The 21,312-nt window shown below is 46.4% G+C and overlaps 1 protein-coding gene across 5 annotated transcripts in view; it reads right to left on the bottom strand.

The window, feature by feature from the left end:
- Positions 1-21,312, bottom strand: part of SPATA13 (spermatogenesis associated 13) — a 148,599-nt gene that overhangs the window by 34,399 nt on the left and 92,888 nt on the right. For 3 of the 5 annotated variants that reach the window (XM_015279116.4, XM_015279108.3, XM_015279130.3), the window contains exon 2: positions 8,181-9,974. In XM_015279116.4, the coding sequence (XP_015134602.2) occupies positions 8,181-9,974 (1,794 nt within the window). Of the gene's footprint in view, positions 1-8,180; positions 9,975-10,253; positions 11,430-21,312 lie in introns of those variants that run through there. The other 2 variants (XM_015279118.4, XM_417134.7) reach the window with 2 other exon arrangements.

Genomic DNA, 21,312 nt, shown 5'->3' with positions numbered 1-21,312 from the left:
GAATATCATCCCATACTCAACAGACATGCTTGGCTGCAGGAAAAAAACCACAAGTGTAAATGCAACACAACACACGCCTGCCACTGGTGCACTTGTTACGCTGGCAGTGCACAAACAATCCTGTGTGAGCATTTGTTGATCTGGTTTTGCCAATATAAACACGGTACACAGCTGAGGCTCCTTGCCTGCCCATGTGCATTCCCAAGCCCCACCATCAGCTCATGGGGACATTTTGTTTGTATTTTTATGTTCTAAATTTACCAACACAGTTAACACTTCATAATTTATAGATATATAAAAGTGTAAGGGTACGCTTAAATCTCTAGAAAGACTTTTCCCATCTCCTTTCTCCATTACCCTTCCCTCTGCCAGGAGAGAAGATCAACATTTAAGAACATCTGAGAAGTCTGAACATACTTTATTATGCCATATTTTCAGTGAAAGCTGAAATGTGATGGATAATTGGTCACGTTCTGTAAATGGTAAGGAAAAAGAGCTTCTGGAGTATTTATAGGGAAAAAACTGTGCTATTTGTGCTATTTCATGTAGGTATCTCTGCTTTCATTGCAAGTGCACGTTGTGTTCATTTCAAAGTTGTACATTAACCTGTATACATTTATTATACTAGCAACGACAGCTATGCATCAGTATTACAGTGACTATTAAGTAGCTGATATTTCTGCATGATCCACGAACTACCACTGTATAACACAGGAACTGCCAAATTCCTGGAACTTTGCAGCAGTACTAAAAATGAATTTCAATTCATACAAGCTGGCAAAAATGTGAAGGGCCAAGTGCTCCTGACCCAGGTGTCGTAAATAAATTTATCGCCGTCATTTAACTAAGTAAAAGTCCAGGCAGTGTGTCTCCACCCAGGAGCGTGATAAAAGGTAACCTTTGCACTTTTTCTTGTTGCAAAATAGCAGCATGGGAACACTAGTTGTAGTTCATTTATCATCACTACTAACTGAGGTTAGAAGGTTGTTTATGGACGTGATCAATAATTTTATTAGCAATCTGCTGTCACAGACACAGAGATGAGGAGACTCCGGATACAACAGAGCCTCCTAGAGAAAGTGTATTTATTGCTTTCCTCCCAGATTTTATTAAAAGGTCCTGAAGTGTAATCAGAGCCCAGTTACTTTCCACTTATCCACCAGGACTGACAATTTCCAGTGCTGCCATCACAGCAGTGGTTATCACGGAAATGACTGTTTTTATTGTATTAAAAAAACACTTATTCATACAGTCAGCGAATGCATCTTCCATCAGAAACCAACCTGAATTATTAAACCTGTTCGATTCACTTACAGAAAGAAACTTTTCATTTACATCTTTCTCATTGAATGCCAGTTGCACCATCACCTTTGTCTTTCCATTCCAGTGGCCCACACACATCTCTTTCTAATTAGCTTTTGAGAAAGCCCTAAATAAATGCATTGATTATCTGTCCCTGGAATGTACACTGCTATTTGACCTGTGGTCTGTCAGATGGGAATACGATCTGTGAAACAGCTGCAAAAATGCTATATAAAACCGCATGCATTGACACCTATACTAACAAGCAAAGCAGAAGAAATCAAAGTAATGCAACATTCCAGTTGTAGCATAAATTGTGGCTGCTTGGGAATCAAAGCCATTAGAGCAGGACAGTTTGTCATTTTTCTTTCTTGGGTGGATCCACAGTTTGAAATTTTACAAAGCACTGCTTCAGAGAGGCACCTCTACAGCGCTACTGCTGCACTATGCCAGTGTGAGGTGTGAGCTCCTGGGATGCATGCACAAAAGATTTGCATTGCAAGACAGTAAAATCACATTTCTTTGATTCCTAATGTGCTAAGAATCAGTCCCCGTTAGCAACGCAAGCTTCTGCAGTAAGCACTCGTTTTGGAAGCTTTCGAACTTAGAAAAAATGTGTATAATTCTACTTGAGGGATTTGCTGGCACTAAAGCATTTATGGAATTTTAACTAATAAATTTACCAATAAATCACATCAGAAGATCTATACAGATACAATCCCAAAGCAAAGATGGCCATACGTTTCAAAGGCATATTTAATGCATGTTTGCTTCTTTCCACCTGCCTTGAAAGCATGTTTATCGCCATCAACAAGCCTAGTGCTTTCCCAACATGCTTTACAAAGGTTACTGAGTTCACCTCTGCAATATTCACATTTCAAAGACAAGAAGCAGACACAAAGCAGTTTGGTAATTCAAGTGACACAGGAAGAGCACAGTTGAGCTGGAAATGACCAGCAGATCTCCTGACTCCAATCTGTTCAGGCTAAGTTTAGGTTGGATATCAGGAAACATTTCTTTACAGAAAGGGTTGTTAAGCGCTGGAATAGGCTGCCCAGGGAGGTGGTTGAGTCACCATCCCTGGATGTGTTTAAGAACAGTTTGGATGTGGTGCTCAGGGACATGATTTAGCAGAGGGTTGTTAGAGTGAGGGTAGTATGGTTGGGTTGTGGTTGGACTCGATGACCTTTAAGGACTTTTCCAACCTGAGTGATTCTATGATTCTATTATTTCCTTCATCTTCCCCTCTGTCATTTAACGCATTTCCAAAGCCAAGTACAGCCAGCACATTTCTGACTGGCAAAAGGGAGATGCAGGGACATGTGTTTGCTTTGCAGAAAGAATCCCATCAGACATATGAGATGCAAGTGTCCTAAAAACAGAAATGGTTTCCACTAGCTTTTTGGTGTCTTGATATTTGGGGTTTGCTGGATGATGCTCTAACGCTGTTTCTTTCTTAATTCACTATCTAAATTAGAAGCTAGCGTGCAGTATACAGTAAAGTAGCACTGATATCTTTTGAGACTTTCAAGATGTACAAGCATTAATAGCCCCTAAATAATCCCTATAAAACTTCTAAATCAAGACTTGGAACACCCCAGAGCATGTAGGAGGACTAAAAATAGCCATCTTCCTTTTATTTGGTGAAACAACTGTAATAGTCTGCCTGCAGCTTCTGTAACATCCGCTGGCAAACCTCAAAAGCCAGATGACAGCTTGAAAGCGGAACTTTCTGCAAACGAAGTGGAACATAAAAAGCTGTCAGACTCTTAAGTATCTTTCCAGAAGGAGGTTCCCTGGTTCCCCTTCTCCCCACCCTTCCAGAGCACACTCTCATTGCCGGAGCCCAAACCCAAGCCCAAGCAGCCAACAGGTCCCAAAAACAGTCTCAGCCTGCAGCCTGCAGTGGGTGGAGCTGCCTTGGGCAACTCGAAGTCTGCAAACTATTAGTTGCTAAAGAACAGCGTGAGGGTGTGGTTGAGCTCAGGCTTGGAGGAGCTGAGCCTGCTGTGCTCCACCTCTGCCCCATGCATGAGGGGCGCAGCTACACCCCCAGCAGCCCCCAGGTGCCAGAAAGGGCAAGCGCCGGTGGCTCAGAGAAAACGCAATGGCTGCCTCCATTCCATTCAGACATCACCATCTCACAGAACCACATAATGGTTGCGGTTGGAAAGGACCTCTGGGTCCATCAGGCCCACTCCCAGCTCCAGCAGGGACCCCTAGAGCAGAGTGCCCAGGGCTATGTCCACGCAGCTTTGGAAGATCTCCAAGGAGGAGACCTTACAGCCTCTGGGCAACCTGTGCCATTGCAGGGGAGGGGCAGCTGCAGGGGGTGAGGGAAAGGATCTGCACCAGAGGGTGGTGGGCATGGAACAGCCTGCCCAGGGCAGTGGGCACGGCCACGAGTGCTGGAGCTCAGGGAGCATTAGGACAGTGCTCTCAGCATGGGGTTTGGATTTTGGATTATCTTGTGTGCCAGGAATTGGACTGTATGGTCCTTGTGCGTGTCCCTTTCAACTCAGCATATTCTATGATTCTATGATACACGAGTTGCACAGCCCGAGGCAGCACTCCACAGCCTGGGGTGTAAGCCCTGACCTATGCGAGCAGCACCTGGCAGTACCCAAAATTTCAGGGCACCAGAGCCAAGTACCAGACACTCAGTAAAGGCAGGAGTGCAGCACCTTCCTCCAGGGCAAACACAGTGAAGTCCATTTGCATATCCCCTCTTAGCATATATGCTTGGAGGGATAACAATCTCATGTTACTCTACCAGTGTTTAGGAATGAACAGTTTCATTCCGAACTGCAGTTACTCATAACCAGATCCAGAAATCAGATTTCTGTCTACCACTGCTTTCCTTTTCCTACCAGAAGATACAGCAGCAAATGATTAAAGGCTGCCCTGAAAGGCAGTGTTTGCTGCAGTGAGTTGGTAGAGTTTTTGCTATGCCAGGAAGAAAGATGCGTGTGTGCTTTGGGAGCTCTGTGCTGTATCATTTCAATGAGCAGCTTTGCAGTTTGGGGTTTTTGCAAGGCACGCTGGGTTCTGGCTAAGCTCTGTGTGAGTGCTCTTGGAAACTGTCCTTTGAGCATGTCCTGAAAGGTGGAAACACTGTGTGGCAACGTATGAGGCAGCCCAGAGAACTCAGAGCACCTCTCAGTCTAATGGAAATCTTTGTTTGCCATCAGAGACGCTGCTGAGAGCCTCTCACAGTGCTCTCTGCTGTCCCTGGCCAGAGCAGCACCGGGAGTGACACCAGAGTGCTTAGGACTTCCCTGGGAGAAATCAACCCAGCTGAAGAAGTTCTCACACTTACTTACTTAATCCTTCACAGTTTAGCACATTTTCAGTCATACCAATTAAGGTGATTAAGCCACGCTCCTAACTGCAGTGGATGACCTGGAGGATGAATAACAACACTAAGAGCTCAGGAAGCTGAGAGCAGCTGACCTGGCACTACCAGAGGATGAACATTGAGGACAGAGCTGAATCTTCATGTTCCCACTCCAACAGTTCTTCCAGGAGCTTTACCCCAAATTAAGCCGTCTGTGCACAATATTCAGAGCCCTGTAAGGAAAAGATGGCAGCAGCAACTCCATCCTAGTCCTGTGCTACAGCCACATGACCCTGCAAACAGCTGAGCTCAGGGGGACTGCACGGTGTGGATGAGGTAGGATTACTGAATGTTGCACGGCATGGGCATAAGTGAGTCAACAGATTGATCTTAGAGCAGTTAAAATATAATCTGCAAACAAAATATGACCCAGCTGAGTACAGCAGAATTACCTCTTCGCTATAAACTATCATTCACTTACAGCCATGTAGATAAGGTGTTGCATTTAAGTAATAGGAAGTCTAGTGTAACATGAAGCCAGATGCCAACGAGGCAGCTTAAACAGCAGGTGCTCCAAGAGCTTGCGAAACACTAGGTAACATGTCAAATAATTCACTGCTGGGTTTTTGTCACAAGCACAGAAGAGTGTGCTGTTTCTGCAGCTCATGGCTGACATACACCAGTCCAGAGAAAAGTTCAGTTATGTACACTGACATGGGACTTTTCTTCAGGAAAATACAAGCTATGTAAAACAGTCCAAATATGAAATTGTACTTAAGCATCTCCTGATGCTATTCAAAAGCAACCTACTGGGGTATGGGAGACACTGTCAGAAGCAGAGACTGGGAGAGCATGGACTGTCACAGATGAGCTTTGGTGATTCACACCTCCAGTTTAACACCCAGGCTGCATTTAGTCAGCTCTTCCCTGGGAAGCACCACCTGCAGAGACCAGCAACTGAGAAGGCCAAACACCTCACCTGCTGCAGCCTTCAGGTGAAACCAATGGGACAGCAGTGCCAAGATGTCAAGCCTGAATCACAGCGGGGATAAAAAGCCATGACACTAATTCAAATGAATTGCTAGATCTCCTTGTGAGAATACCATGAAATCATCTTCACAGCATTAGGGAAATGCTGGCTAGCTTCCACATCTGGGCGTGCATGGAGATGTGAGCCTGGCTGCTGAGCACTTTGTAGAGAAATACGTCTCCAAGCCACAGAGATTTTAATGGCTTTTACATGCTGGCTTTTACATTAAATCCACATTTAAAAGAAGATGCGTGAAGCAGGGAAACTGTGTAGATTTGCCCATGAACTTAAGGTTCAGTCTTTTAAAATTTTGGATTTGCATAGCTCAGCAGTACAACTCAAACAATTGCAGAGAGCAAACCAAGCACCTGACTGTCAAGGAAACAATGCTCTGGGTGAGTACAGCTCTGTAATGCAGAGGTGTGAGGTCGAATTAAAAATGAAATGTAGTCAAAAGTTCAAACCTCAATGACCTCACTGTGTGAGTATGTGGCACTCACCACAGTGCCTGTGGGCTGAATGAGCTCCAATTAAAAAAAACTGGCATCTCTGGTACCAAGGTACCTTTATGCATAGTAGTAAGGAGGAGTACAATGAAACCCTGCAAAGAAATGGTAGGCAGAAACCACACTGCTCTTCCTGCTTCATGCTCGTGCTGAGTGCCATGGCTGTAGGGTTGTGTATGGGGTGGGGAGCAGGTCTGGAAGAAGAGAGGGCAGCACCCCTTGCATAGTATGACAGCAGTAACCCTGTCCTGCACACCTCATGCTTCCAATCTGTACCTGCACCCACCCCCAGCAACATTGCTTGTTTGGATCAGAATGGAAATCTGGGTGCAGCTGCACCATTTGGGCCATACAGCCGCACACAGACTGCTCTGTGCAGTGCCTGCCACACAAGGAGGGGGTTTGGTCCCTTCGCTGCAGCCCTGCTGAGCACAGGACCTATCCCTGTTGTCCCTGTCATTTCCCCCATCTCCTGAAGGACTCCATCCTACACCATCTGTGCAGCCCCCACACAAACAGCTACCGGTGCACACAGCATACTCTAGGCAACTTAAGAGAGCACTAAATTGCACTCACAAATAACTTAAAATATATTACAACATAAAGTTTAAATTGCATGCTAGATAATAACAGAATGTCGTGTTAAAACTAAAGCTGTAGTAACTTTTACCCATCCAATGCAGACATTCATTTAAGAACCTCTGAAAGGCATTCTGGCTTCTGGGGAATCAAGGGAAAGGACAAGGTGTTTCTCTTGTGTCATGAGCCCAGATCACCACTAGATGGTAGATGAGTAGCATTAATCCTCTCACTTTGTTCCTGAGATGCATCACTGGCACATGGATGCATCACAGCTTCTCACCCCCTTGGCAGTGTGGAAGTGTTTCCCTGAGCATACCCCTGTGTGAGAGTATTGAAAGATGAATGGATGGGTGGAGGGATGGAGGGATGGATGGATGGATGTGGCAGCACTGTGGGTGAGGAATGATCCCAGGACCCCAGTGTTTGCACATACTGGGCTTATCTTCCACTCTTACCATAGCTGTAAGCGTTACAGTAAGCAAACTTGCTCTTCTCCAGCAGACTGGCAGTATCAGTAAGTTCTGTAACCATCCACAGTTAGTTCGTAAAAACCTTGCCAGGCTTTACTAAAAAGTAAAACAGCTTCACAGACATGGTAAGACTAGCATGGAAGGCTGAAGTGTGTGCATAGCTAAGGTATATGACACATTCAGTGAAACCAAGGCGGCTTAAAAGCGTTGGCAGTTTAATTTTGTAAATGGTTTTCACACACACCCTCCACAGGGCTTCAGTTTTAGGGCTGCATTTACTTTAGCACAGCTACTGATCTACTGGGGGTATGAAATATCAGTTAGATATAGTGGGGTGCTGGTGCCTTCTCTAATGCTTCAGTGGCAACACACTCTGCTGCTCAAAGCAGGCAAGCAAATATCCAAATAGCTTGCATTCAGCATAGCCACCAGTGCACAAAGAAAACATTGACAACAACTGAATGTTTAAATTTCTGTATCATATATTTCAAGACATACTGCTCTACAAATACCATCCTGTTCTGCAAGGCTGCCATAGGAGAAGCATTTCGCACTGAATCAATGCTATTTCCAAACGTACAGGCTTCTTAGAGACCTTTTGGCTTGGAAGAAACATAGCCAGACCCTGCCCAGGCTGGCACAATCTGACAAGCCCACATGACAAGCTGGTATAACTGCAGGGTGTAATAAGCTGCCCTTGAAAATGTACGTGAACAGCTTGGCTGCCAAAACTTTCTTGGATGCTAATGCACAAAGGGAAAATAATTTGATGTTAGCTTCCAAAGAGAATATATTAAAGAAAATAATTGCTGTCAGCATATTTTAGCAATAACAAGCTGCAATAGCCATTAGTATTCCGGTTATTTTGCATTGTTTGCATTGTTTTGCATTAATACAGAGAAAACCCGATGGATAAATATATAACTTCTAAAGGATTTTGCGTTCTTTCTTACCTCTTCCTTTTTTTCTTCTGCACCAGGGGCTAAATTGAGGCTCAGCTGAGAGTGACTGCTGATGCCACTGTCTTCATTTCCATCATCATAGTACACGGTTTGCACAGCGTCCTGGAAGCAGACGGGATTCCTGCCCAGCTTTGACCCAACCTCACCTCTCTCCTCACTCTCCGTGGAGCTCAGCGACAGTGTGCTATGATGGTTTGAGCACTGGAAATCCATATTGCACATCACTTTCTCCGTGTTGGGGCTTTGAGGTTTTGGAGCAGTCGGCCTGACAGGGATGTGAGGATGTTCAGCATCACATACAAACTGCTGGGGGGCTTTCGGTTCATCCGAGTCCGTATCAAACACTTCGTTGGGAAATGGCCCGATGTCACTCAGAGTAGGGGACAAGCTATCGGATTCTGCGATACCCGAAGATGTCCTGAGGTTTTTGTCTTCAGCACGAGCTACATTCATTTCAGCCTCTTTATCCTGAGCAGCCACAGGGCTTTGTAGACAAGGTGTTCCCGGTGAAGAAGAATCTAGACTAGACGCTGAGGAGGTGCACCTCTTTCTGTCATGATCCGTGCTACTGGAAACCCTGCGGGAGTAGTCATCATGCAGTCTGCTGTTTGACCTTGTTCTCTGGGACTGCTCGCTGGGAGAAGGAGCCGCGCTCTTAGGGCCATCCTTCTTCCACGCAACGTCTGTAACGTTACTGACAAGCTTCAGAACTCGGTCAAAATCCTTTGCCCTGATGGGGCTCTTCCATCGCTTGGATCTCCTCTCGGGGTTCCCATTTGTTTTGTCTGAGTCGGCAGAAGTAACGCTCACAGTCCTTGCTGGCATTTGTTTTTCATTCGCGGCCTTGAGGTCGGTAAGGTTTGAGGTGGACTTCCGTTTGAAGGAGCTTTTCTTCAGAAAGTTCAAATTATCCGAACTTTTGCTTCTCCGATAGATGATCCTGTTGTTTTCAGAGTCCTTCACCAAAATCTCACAGATCTTTGGCTCTGCGAGGACCGGAGATGTTGGCCTGGTGCCGTTGTGGTGGCTCTGAGCCTTATCCGTGTCGAGCAGGTTGATGCGGCCGGCACCATAAGCCCGTCGGATGCTGCGTGAGCGGTGCGTGTTCCTCAGGAAGGACTCATCGCTTTCCTCAGCATCAGAACAGTCGGACGCCAAACCATCCACTGCACTCTGGAAATCCTGCAAAGGCCCCGAATAGGAATACCTGTTAGTCTGAACTCTCACCACTGCCCCATTTGAACTGTGTTTGCCTACACCGTTCTCATTTAGGATATCGGGGCACTCCCTTGCTTGAATCCCTTGCAGAACAGATGATTTCAGCTTCTTGAAAGACCCCATTTTCCTGATGGAAGATAAAGCATTCCACGTGGAAGAGTTGCCCATCAAAATGAGAGAGCGAGGCCTGTCAGAGCTGGAATTCGCTCGTTTCCGAGGGGTGGAGAAGAAGCGCATGATTTTGGAAGGGCTGATTTTCTCATCCTGTGTTTCCTCTTCACAACCGCCATCGGTGCTGTACCCCCCATTATGACTGACAGAGGTCGTCAGGTTCGGAGCCTCCTTATTATCCATCACGATACAAGCGATGGCGTTGCTGTTCCCACAGCCATTCTGAAATGTGGTCATGCCCTCGATGCTGTAGGCATGGAGCTGGAGGCTGGGGCAGCTCACAGCCACACCGCCGTCCCCAGCAGCTGCCCTCGCTGCCTGGCCCACATCTGCTGCACTCGAGCTCCTCTTGCTCCCACGTTCACCAGCTGAGCTGAGCTCCTCCGGCTGCACCGCCTGTGCCAAGAACACAAAGGTGACCGTTAGGGAAATCTCAGTACAAAGTCCCCTGCTAAAAGAAGTTTGGACCTCACTGTAAGAAATAATGACACGAGTGAGCTCAAGGAGTTCCTTCCATCCGCACAAAGGTGCGCTGAAGCAGGGAGAGGACATTAATAACACCCTCAAAGTATAATTGCACTTGTTGGCCATTTAGGAGACCAGAATAATTTAAGTATGTGCTTGTTTTTCTAAAGCTTAATGAGCTAATAAGTTCAATAGTATTACCACACCTACCTTAGAACACTGCGTGTAATCCTCACACATATTGAGAGAGAAAAAACTGTTTGGCAACACAGATGAGAAGTTCCATTGAAAGAACTGAGCTTGGCCACGGAATACAATCTAGCACTCAAACAGTGAAAGGACAGACCCACGTCTTCCCAGCACTTGCTGCCGTGGGGAGGCCGCACGACGCCCAGCTGCCTTTGTTTCCTTGCAGGTAACCCCGGAGTGACACGGGGGGCACAGCTCTGGCCTCAGGCAGCGCCAGCAGCTGAAACGGTGGTGGGGCAAATACGGTGCCACGGAGCCACCGGGATGCGCTGCACCGGGCGGGGTGTCCGGGAGCCGAGCACCCACACGGCCTCCAGGGGGGACTCGCGGGGGCAAAGGCAAGGGCGGGGGCTTGCGGGGCACCACGGGCTGCGGGGATTCGTCCCCAGACCACGGCGAGGAGCGGCGGTGCTGGAGGCAGCGCTGCCCCCTCCTCCTCTTTGTCTGCACCCGGGCCAGGCGGCCTGGGAGCTCGGAGAGGGGGAGAGGTGGCCCCGGGCAACCAGGCGGGGCGGGGGCTGAGCCCGCCCGGGCCGCGGCCCCTTCCCCCTCCGCGGGGCACAGCGGGGCTGCGCATCTCCATAAGAATGGGGCCGGCAGCCGCGGGGCAGCGCACGGAGCGCGGCGGCTCTGGGGCCGGCAGCTCCCTCCCGAGTGCAACTTTAAAAGGAGTTTTCCGAACCTCCGGGGATAAAAGGGTTTTCTCGTGTTTCAGAGAGACGCCGGAGATCCTCCGCATCGCCGCTTTTAATCCCCTCCATTCACACGGCCGCAGCGTGAGGCCGCCCGGCGCGGAGGGGCTCTGCTCGACCCCTCACCGCGCAGCGGACAAAGCTCCGGGCCCCGGCCCGCACCGCTCGGGAAAAAAACAATAATAATAACAATAATAAAAGTAAAAAAGAAAAAAGAAAATGAAAGTAAGGACGAGAACCCGCCGCTAGTCCCGGCAGAGAACTTCCCGAAGAAAGCCGCTTTCTGCACCTGAACGGGCGGGCGGCAGGGGGAGGGAGGAGAACAAATGCAACGCGAAGGAATCGGAAGAAAAGGAACCGAAGCGCTCAGCGCTCAGCGCGCACCCACCCCGCGCCCTTACCTGGGGGCAGCCGCGCGGCCCCGCTGCCCGCACCCGGCCCCGCCGCTGCCCGCTCCCGCATCGCTATGGCAGCGGGCGCCGCGGCGGGAGGAGGGCGGGGACGGGGGGCGGGGCGGCCCGGCCCCAGGGACACCCCCGGCAGCGAGGACACCCCGCTCCCCCGGCCCCTCCTGCGCCGCTGTCGGGGACTGTGACCGAGAGCGCGAGGGTTCGCTTCCTTACGTGGCCCTAGTGAGCCCCACATGTCTGAAATAAAGCCTCCGGATGCCTGGCGGCCTTTTATGCCCCACCGAAGTGTACTCAGTGGCAATCTAACCTTGCAATCCGTAACAGATAAGCGCATTTTTATTTGATATTTAGATTGCGCTGGGCCCCCAATGTGTTTACAGTGCCAATCACTGGGGCAGGTTTCAGTGTATTCTCCTAAATGTATTTGCTTTATTAAGCTCAAAGCCATAAATGCTGTATAAGGACTGCTACGAATCATTGAATCACAAAGATTGAAAAAGATGTCTAAGATCGTCTGGTTCAGCCGTCACGTACCACCAATACTGCCCACTGAACCCTAAGCACCATACCTCCACGTTGCTTGAAAAACTCCAGAGATGGTGACTCCACCACCTCCCTGGGCAGCCTATCCCAGCTTTCAACCACGCTTTTGGAGAAGTTTTTCCTAATATCCAACCTGACCCTCCCGTGGTGCAACTTAAGGCCGTTATGACTTGTCCAATGCTGTTACCTGGGAGAAGAGGCTGACCCCCATCTCAGCACAACCTCCTTTCAGGCAGTGTAGAAGGCAATAAGGTCTCCCTTGAGCCTCCTCTTCTCCAAGAGGAGTTTGTTCAGAGCTACACTCAGCTCCCAGGCTGCCCTGCTGTCCTAGGCCAGACACATTTTTGCTGCTTTTCTTCAGCATAGCAGTGTGAGCTCACCCTCGCTCTGAATGGTGTTCATATACTATAGAAAGAAAAGTGTGAGACTGTCTTACAGCCCCATGTCAGAATGCCCGGCAAAGGCACATAAACACTGGTACTTCCTTCTCAAATTCTCTATGGCCTAAGCATATTCCTACACGCAGACTGGACTTGTCAATGTAACTAAAACAGTTTGAATGTGACTCAGGTCAAAGGCACAATGACAATGGGGCAGCACAGTTCACAGCAGGAAGGACACCCTGACAAAGTAATGAAGGCCATCAGCCTGTCCTCCAGAACTGTGACTGTGACTCTGCACACTGTAATTACATCTCTGGAGAGCAGCAATGACGTCCTCTCCAAGGCAAGGTGTACTTAGGGGATAAGGCAAACAAATGGGCTTAAGGGATGTAGGTCAAAAGAGGCAGCAAATAACTCTGGCAGTGACCACAGGATTCTGGGCAGTCAGCAGAGGGCACGGCCTGGCACCTGCCTGGCTTGGCTTCATGTACAACTGTCGGAGAAGTGAAACTCTAGGAATTACTCAAACAAGAGGGTGAAGTGTTGGGTTGGGTGCTTTACAGAGCTGGGCACAGGCAAACGGAGAGTAAGACTGGAAATGTCTGTAGTAACTGTGGCTGGTGTAGTCCTACACTTGGGGAGGAATAACAGCATGCATCAGTACAGGCTGGGAGCTGACCTGCTGGAGAGGACCTCTCTGGAGAAGGACCTGATTGTCCCGGTGTACAGAAAGCTGGCCGTGAGCCAGCAGCATGTCCCTGCGACCAAGAAAGCCAATGCTATCCTGGATGCATTACAAAGAGTGTGGCCAGCAGGTCAAGGGAGGTGGTTGTCCCCCTCTGCTCTGCCCTGCTGAGGCTACATCTGGAGTACTGTGTCCAGTTCTGGGCTCCCCACTTCAAAGAAGACAGAGATCTCCTAGACAAAGTCCAGTGGAGGGCCACTAAGATGATAAAGAGCCTGTAGTATCTCCCTTATGAAAAAAGGCTGAGAGACCTGGACTGTTCATAATATTGAGTGGGGATTTCACAAGTGTTTATAAATATTTAAAGGATGGGAGTCAAATGGATGGGACCAGGTTCTTCTCAGTAGTACCAAGTGACTGAACTTGAGGCTACAGGCACAAACTGGAATACAGGAAGCTCCCTACAAACATGAGGAAAAACTTCACTGTGACAGCACTGGAACAGGCTGCCCGGAGAGGTTGTGGAGTCTGCTTCTCTGGAGATATTCAAAACCCACCTGGATGCTTTCCTGTGCAACCTACGTAGGGGAACCTGCTTTAGTAGAGTGTTGAACTAGATGATTTCAGAGGCTCCTTCCAAACCCTATGATTCTGTGATTCTGGTCATCTATGTCATTTTGAGTCTATCCAGGAGATGTTCTCAGGTCAGCACAAATGAGAAGTATCTGCTTTCAGTCTTTGGAAGAAGCCTCTGAGGGGGATCGGGGAGCTGAAATTGCAAAGAGACAATGGATGTGTCTATCAGATGTCAACTGTGAAACTGCTTTCAACAGTATTGCAAACTGGTCTTTCCTACTGTCTCTAGAGGTTTGTGCTGGTCCCTTAAAAAACTCCTAATAGAGCAATTCAAACCCGATTTTCATTGAATTCATGTTCCTTTACTCCTGTATCTTCCTTTTGAATAGCCTTTTCATAGAATCCTAGAATCATAGAATGGTTTGGGTTAGAAGGGACCTAAAAGATCATCTAGTTCCAACTCCCTGCCATGGGTAGGGTTGTCAACCACTAAATCAGGCATTAAATCAGGCTGCCCAGGGCCCTGTCCAGCCTGGCCTTGAAGGCCTCCAGGAATGGAGTATCCACAGCTTCTCTGGGCAGCCTCAGTGAAAAACGCTCCCCTGACATCTAATCTAAATCTCCTCTCTTTTAGTTTAAAACTGTTCCCCCTTATGCTATCACTATAAGACCGTGTAAAAAGTCAGTCTCCCTCCCGTATATAATCTCCTTTTAAGTACTGGAAGGCTGCAATGAAGTATCCCTGGAGCCTGCTCTTCTCCAAGTTAAAAGAAGCCCAGCTCCCTCAGCCTGTTTTCATAAGAGAGGTGCCTCGGCCCTCTGATCAATTTCGTGGCCTCCTCTGAACCCGTTCCAAAAGCTCCACATTTTTCTTCAGCTCAGGGCCCCGGATCTGGACACAGTACTCCAGATGTGGACAGAGCAATCCAGATGGGGCCTTTTCAATCCACCAGTCCCCTCAGAGGAGGGGAATCCTCAGTTCTACCATCTATCAGCTGGATAAAAAAAGTAGAAATAACTATTGAGCTGGAACTGAACTGAGCCACTACTTCAGGTGCTCCCTTTACCCACCCAACAGTGCTCACAAAACTGAAGAAACTTTGATAAGTTTGAGACTTAATCCCTCTATTAAATGTACCTAAAGCTCACCAGCTTGATAATAACTGCTCGAGGAGACAGAAATGACAGCAGAAGGTATTGACAGACTAAGGATTTGCTCACAGTAACTTAATTTCCTTACAAAACCAAGCTAAAACACTCGGTTTGGATGATTAGGTAAAAGATAATTGTATGTTGCATTCCCCAAATGTCACTAAATTTTATGACAGGAATATGTAGAAAATTGAAATTACAGGAATAGTAGTAATTGGTCAGTCAGACATTTGTCAGGTTCGTTCCTAAAAGTAAATGTTACAGTTTGCATCTTCCAGATCTGTTCATAACAGACATTCTGATGGCCGCATGCTCAGACTCACCTCTCCCTGATGCAGAGTCACCGAGTCACGGTCTGTCCTTCCATACGAGTGCAATGTGAAGAACAGACACTAAAAGAGCGTGCTGTGTCTGAGAACAGGATTAACTTTCTGTACTGCAGACTAATAATTACCCAAATCTTTTCTTAATCTGAATTGTGATTTTTTAAAGGCTGGGAACCAGACCTGCATATACATTCAGGTGCAGTCACACTAAACTGAGTAACATGATGCAAAACAAAATTTACTGACACAGCTGCCAAGAGAAAGAAGGCAGATCACTCTTCTGACTATATAAACAACAACACTTCTCCGTATCTTACAATATTCAAAGCAAATCAAGGTACAGTGTTCCATCAAAGTCACAAGCCAAAGTTTCAGTAAATCACTCCTCCCTATATAAAGGATTTTCGACAATCATAGAAAAGCAAAATATCACCCAAATTTCTAATGGAAAAAATACGTGTTTTTGAAGTGGCAACTCCAGCTTTTTGCATTCTTGAGAAGATTAATATTATTTGTCCCTAAGAATGCTTGCAAAATGTCAATAAGAACAAATGTACTGCACTTTTACGGGCTCCTCTAAAAATACCCCAGCAATGTGTGCTGTTAGCTACGGGCTCAGAGATGGTCTCCAGGTGAGTAACAAAGGATGGAGCTGAGAGGTTGACCAAGTGCGGTCATTTATGAAAAGAAAGTACTCCAAGGAAAGAAAATATCTGGATTGGTATATGTATAAGATTTTTAATAATGGCTTGATAATGGTGATCACACTTCTTGCAATAAAAATGAGACGCTTGTTTTAGAAGCTCAAAGTCTCTAATTTGAAAGAGGTTTAATGTGCATGTGACATGGAATGAGAAGGATTATTCTGAGTGTAATACAGGTGGGAAAGGATTACAAAAACTGTGACGTGGGAGAAAGAATATTGAGATTTTTAATGAAGAAACAGCCCCAAAATCTTTCAATAAGTTGTGATATATCTTTTAGCTTTCTCAGAATAGCAGAGCACAATTAAGTTATAAGAAAGTCATTCATCTAAACCTGAAAAGTCTAAACAGGAATGATTCTCCCAGATGAGTTTAGAAATCTTCTCTTCCACTCCCACAACTCTGTTGATTCTTTTGTGGTTCTTTTATGAATACTTTCTAAAAGTCCATTTTAAAGTAGTCTTTTTTTTTTTTTTTAATAGTACTCTTAAAAGAGTGGGAAAAAAAAAGCCAAAAGGAATACTTCCAGGAAAACCTAATAAAAACATCTGTCATACCTCAACAGATATTGAGCAAGATGGCAAAGGAAGGTACACATCCTTTAAATTAATGAGTGGCTGAATTTAATTATTAAGATGCAGAATTACTAAAGTGGGATATCTCTGCTTTAAACAACATCTTTCCTAGGCTGCACTATTTAGCTAATGCAGCAGTTTTGAAATTTGCACCTTCCTTCTACATCCCAGGGAAAGACTCTCTTGCAAGCAATTAACCTCCGAGGAATCTCTGCACACTGACAGGTCCCACAGGGGGAATTAAACCGAGTCATATATCTACTGAAGTTAAGGGCAACTCCCCCTCTGACTTCAATGGGAGCAGGATCAAGATCTCAATTTGTATGGTTTAGAAATGAGGAAAGAATAGTATGGCTGTGTAAGCAAACCTGAACTAAATAATTTTTGTCCATTTTATATGTAAACTGGGTGGGAAATTAATGTAGGATTTTTCCATTTGTGTATATCTGTAACCAAATCAGTAATAACAAATTGAAAGGGATTTTCCAAATTTAAGAGCTCTGTCATCCTGGCACTGAAAAACTCCATTCCAGAAAATGAATCATGTTGCTACGGAAAACACTCAAAGGACAGCCTGGGTTAAACTGATGGATTAACTTAATTTGCCCAATGAAAGCCATCATTGCCAGTGCATAGGGAGCTGGGGTACTACTTTCTAAAGGCCGGTTCCTGTTGCATTTACTAAGCTGTATGCCCTTAACTCACAACCATTTCAATATAGATAAAGACAATTACTGAGCAAAATATAAGTCTACCACAGCTCGGTCTAAATCACAACACACAATAAACTGTTCTTTTTGCTCGAATCATTCAACATTTTCTTTTAAATGTGCTTTGCTGAGGTTGTTTCACTGGGCTTGCTCAGCTCTGTTGAACACAGAGATGCAATTTAGGGTGAGCACAATAGCCCAGCGGAACGACGCCACCAAAGAAAAATGACCCTTGTGTACCAGGTTACCATTGTCCCGTCTCCCAGTTGCTCTTACTCACCCACCTACACCACTCCAGCTGCAAGCAACTTAATGATGGCCTCAGCCTTTCAGCCAGGCATAATGCTATTTACAGCCCCCCAGAGCCTGGCTGTGATGCTATTCTTTCTGGTCATCCTCAAGAGGCATTATTCAGGCAGCGTGACATGAAGAGATGGCTGGTACTACAGAAGGGCTGTTCCCAATAAACAGATCATTGTGCTGAGACATAAAGAAGACTTCCAGTTACCAATTAGGAAGCCTGAATTCCACCTTTATTTTGTGCCTTACAAAGTGTAAGAGATAAGAAGGAAAGTGATTGTGGAAATGGAAAATAGACAGAAAAAGGAAGGAAAAGAGTTTAGTAAAATATTCTTTTTTTTTTTCCTGTAACATACTTTTTTCTTTTTTCTTGAAAAAAAAATCTAGATTTTCTGTTAAATGGAATTGCACTGAAGTGATATGGGTTAGTTGAGAGGAAAGGGTACAAGCCCTGCGAGCTGCAGTTGTCATCTCTTCCTGCTGCCATTTGTCATCTCTTCCATCTCTCTCCATGGCTTTTTCTGCCATCCCTTCATGTCACATCCCTCCATATGTCACATCCCTCACTGACCCTACAACCATTCTGTATTTCTTTTCCTCGCTTGAAGTATTAGCATGTAAGAGTGACAATTAGGAGCTCTTTATCAGTCTCCTTCCCCTCCCACATAATTACCCTGCTGTCCCAGCCTCTCTACTTCAAACTGCGGCCTTCCAAAGTTACCCAGGGATATGAAGGTGCCCTGAAAGATAAATTCATAGAGATTTGAGGAGCAGGAGAGCTGAGGACCAGCTGCAGCAGATGCAGGCTCAGGACTGAGGAATGGGAAGGCATCATTCATTTTTCTGCATGAGCAATAGCAAGGGGCAATGTATTTCCCAGCATCAGTTCACTGGAGAGCAACCCTGCTGAAAGAGATCTGGGGATCTCAGTCGACAGCAGGTTGAACATGAGGCAGCAGCGTGTCCTGTCATCCAGGAGGGCAAACAATGCCCTGGGGTGTCCCAGGCCCAGAGCAGGCACCAGGCGGAGGGGGAGGGGGGGGTGTCCCCCCTGTGCTGACCTCCAGCACTGGGTGTGGGTTTGGGCCAACAATATAAAGCTATTAGAGAGGGTCCAAAGGAAGGCTACAGAGATGTGAAGGGTCGGGAGGACAAGATATATGAGGAGTGGCTGAGGCCCCTGGGAGGCCTGATGGCGGCTGCAGCTCCTCACAGGGAGTGGAGGGGCAGCGCTGAGCTCTGCTCTCTGTGACAGCGACAGGGCCCGAGGGAACGCATCAGAGGGGAGGCAGCTGGGGGTGAGGGAAAGGGTCTGCACCAGAGGGTGGTGAGCGTGGAACCGCCTGCCCAGGGCAGTGGGCACGACCCTGAGTGCTGGAGCTCAGGGAATGCTTGGATTTGGATTTTCGGTGGTCCCATATGGAGCCAGGGGTTGAATTTGATAATCCCTGTAGGTCCCTTCCAACAAGGCATATTCTGTGACTATGACTGCGTGGTTCTGCTCTCTGCTCCACAGCCCAGGAGGAGGCACAAGCCTTGCCCTTCACCCCTGTCTGACTCATGGCTCTGCAGAAGGGAGCAAGGACACGGCAGCACCACAGGAACACAGAGTCCCACAGGCACCAGAAGAGATGGAGGTGCTTTAGAAGTGAAGTGGGTTGTGCTCCCCTGGGAGCAAAACCATACTGGGAAAAATTATGCAGTTATGTAAGATCTCCTGATGCTTATTAGAATAAAATAACAGGTCTCGGGAGAATAAGTGGCCCAGTGTGATGCAACAGCAATACCCAGCTGGTTCTAGGCAGCTGTTTACCTTCATTGCCTCCACGGTGGACAGGGCAGAAAGCCCTGAACAATTACAGCTTTTGGTGTATTCCTGAGGTGAGAGCAGAGAGTGTCTCACTGGAATTAAGGAAAGGATGAGCAGGCAGTGTGCTGTGGGGAGCATCAGGTTTGGTGCAACCAGACGCGGCTTCTAGGCTGGCTTCAGCCATGTGCTTCCAGAACCACATGGGTGTTTTCAATTAGTTATCAACACTTTCCTTTGTTTAGTCTCTTTTTGCAATGACAAACGTAATGTCTTTGTGATGGCCTGAACTACAAGTAACGTTCATGGACACATTTCTGGTAAGAAGATTGAATCATCGTCTCTGCAGTGTTTCTTTCGGGGAAAAAAAACCAAATGCACACACACACACACACACACACACAAATAGAGAAAGAAAACCTCTTGCTAATTCTACCTCCATTTTGTCAATAACTTCTAGATTTTGTTTGAATTTACTAAAAGTGGAGTGGAAAAACTATAAAAACTACCAATCTGAATAGAGTGGATGCCAATGAAGTGCTACAATAGCAACTGCGTGCTTGGGAATATCTCTTATCATAATGTTAAGGCTTTTAAAATACATATATATATGCTATGAATTTAACCTATCTGAGAACTTCAAACTAACGATAAGCCTTCAGCTGATACTCATCCTGGGGCCCCCAGTACAAGAAGGACGTGGAGCTCTTGGAGCAGAGCTCCAGAGGAAGGCCACTAAGATGATCAGAGGGCTGGAGCACCTCTCCTATGAGGAAAGGTTGAGGGAACTGGGCCTGTTAAGCTTGGAGAAGAGAAGGCTCCGGGGAGACCTCATTGTGGCCTTCCAGTACTTGAAGGGAGCGTATAAACAGGAGAGGAAACAGCTGTTTATGAGGGTGGATAGTGATAGGACAAGGGGGAGTGGTTTTAAACTGAGACAGGGGAGGTTTAGGTTAGATATTAGGAGGAAATTATTCACACAGAAGATGGTGAAGCACTGGAACAGGTTGCCCAAGGAGGCTGTGGATGCCCCATCCCTGGAGGCATTCAAGGCCAGGCTGGATGTGGCTCTGGGCAGCCTGGTCTGGTGGTTGGTGATCCTGCACATAGCAGGGGGATTGAAACTCAATGATCGTTGTGGTCCTTTTCAACCCAGGCCATTTTATGATCATCCTCTTTTTCTTTGGTGCTGTGTTAACATATTATCTCCTTCACCAGTAACACTATAATCAGGAATATTTTTTAAAAAACATGAATGATCAAGTTTAATCAAACTGCTCGTTCCTTCTGTCAGGAAAAGAAGTTACTTAATTTTAAAGATGTAGAAAACACACAATGATGCTCACTTAAAAACTTATTTGTGTAGATATGGAATCAGATACATAAAAATTTACCATTTTTGGGCTAGTATTTGGTCCTGTGAAACACAGCCATACATACTGAATTAGATATTTTATCAGAAGGACAGTGAGGGAAATTTCCTTGTGCAGTCTGGTAACATTTCTAATATTATAACCTATTTCTGGGCAGCAGTACAAGTAACGAATATTACCTGTCTCCCTGTCTCTGTAAGCTATTGCAGTTGTCCTCTGATAATGATAAGGGAGAAAATCTAACTCAAGTAGCCGAAGACAGAGTCTGTTGTGTATATCTAAGGTACAAAATTGAGCAGTTGCCCTAATTAGGGGCAACAAGAACTAGTGCCATGAGAGATTTTTCTGACTGGTGGCTCCTCCACCCTTTTTCCCATGAGTTGAGGTTAAGAAACCAGTGTTTTTACCAGTCCTGGAAGTAATGTTACATTATCTGGAAAAATGAATGCTACATCTCTGGCTGGAGAAATGCCTTTCTGACAGACCGGGAAAGAGGGATTCTGGATTTTGTTTCTCTCTGACCTTGGCAGTCCAGCATACTTGTCTCAGCTAAAGTGCCATATGTGTAAAATAAGTGATGATAGGAGCAGTACCTTATAACCTATGGGCCTGCAAGGACAAATCCATCAATACTTCTCTGGCACTTTGATGCTTATGGTGATGAGAGCTATAAAAAGTGCACCCACAGAGAAAATAATCCATTATCTAGTGGTGCAGAGGACAAACCCTAGCATCCAGTTTTTTAAAGGAGTTCAGAGTAAAGTGCCCGTTTTAAGACTCAGTT

This window comes from Gallus gallus, chromosome 1, assembly GCF_016699485.2.
Source record: "Gallus gallus isolate bGalGal1 chromosome 1, bGalGal1.mat.broiler.GRCg7b, whole genome shotgun sequence".
NCBI lineage: Eukaryota > Metazoa > Chordata > Aves > Galliformes > Phasianidae > Gallus > Gallus gallus.
The sequence above is the reverse complement of the archived record's forward strand: the minus strand, read 5'-3'. Positions and strand labels throughout refer to the sequence as shown.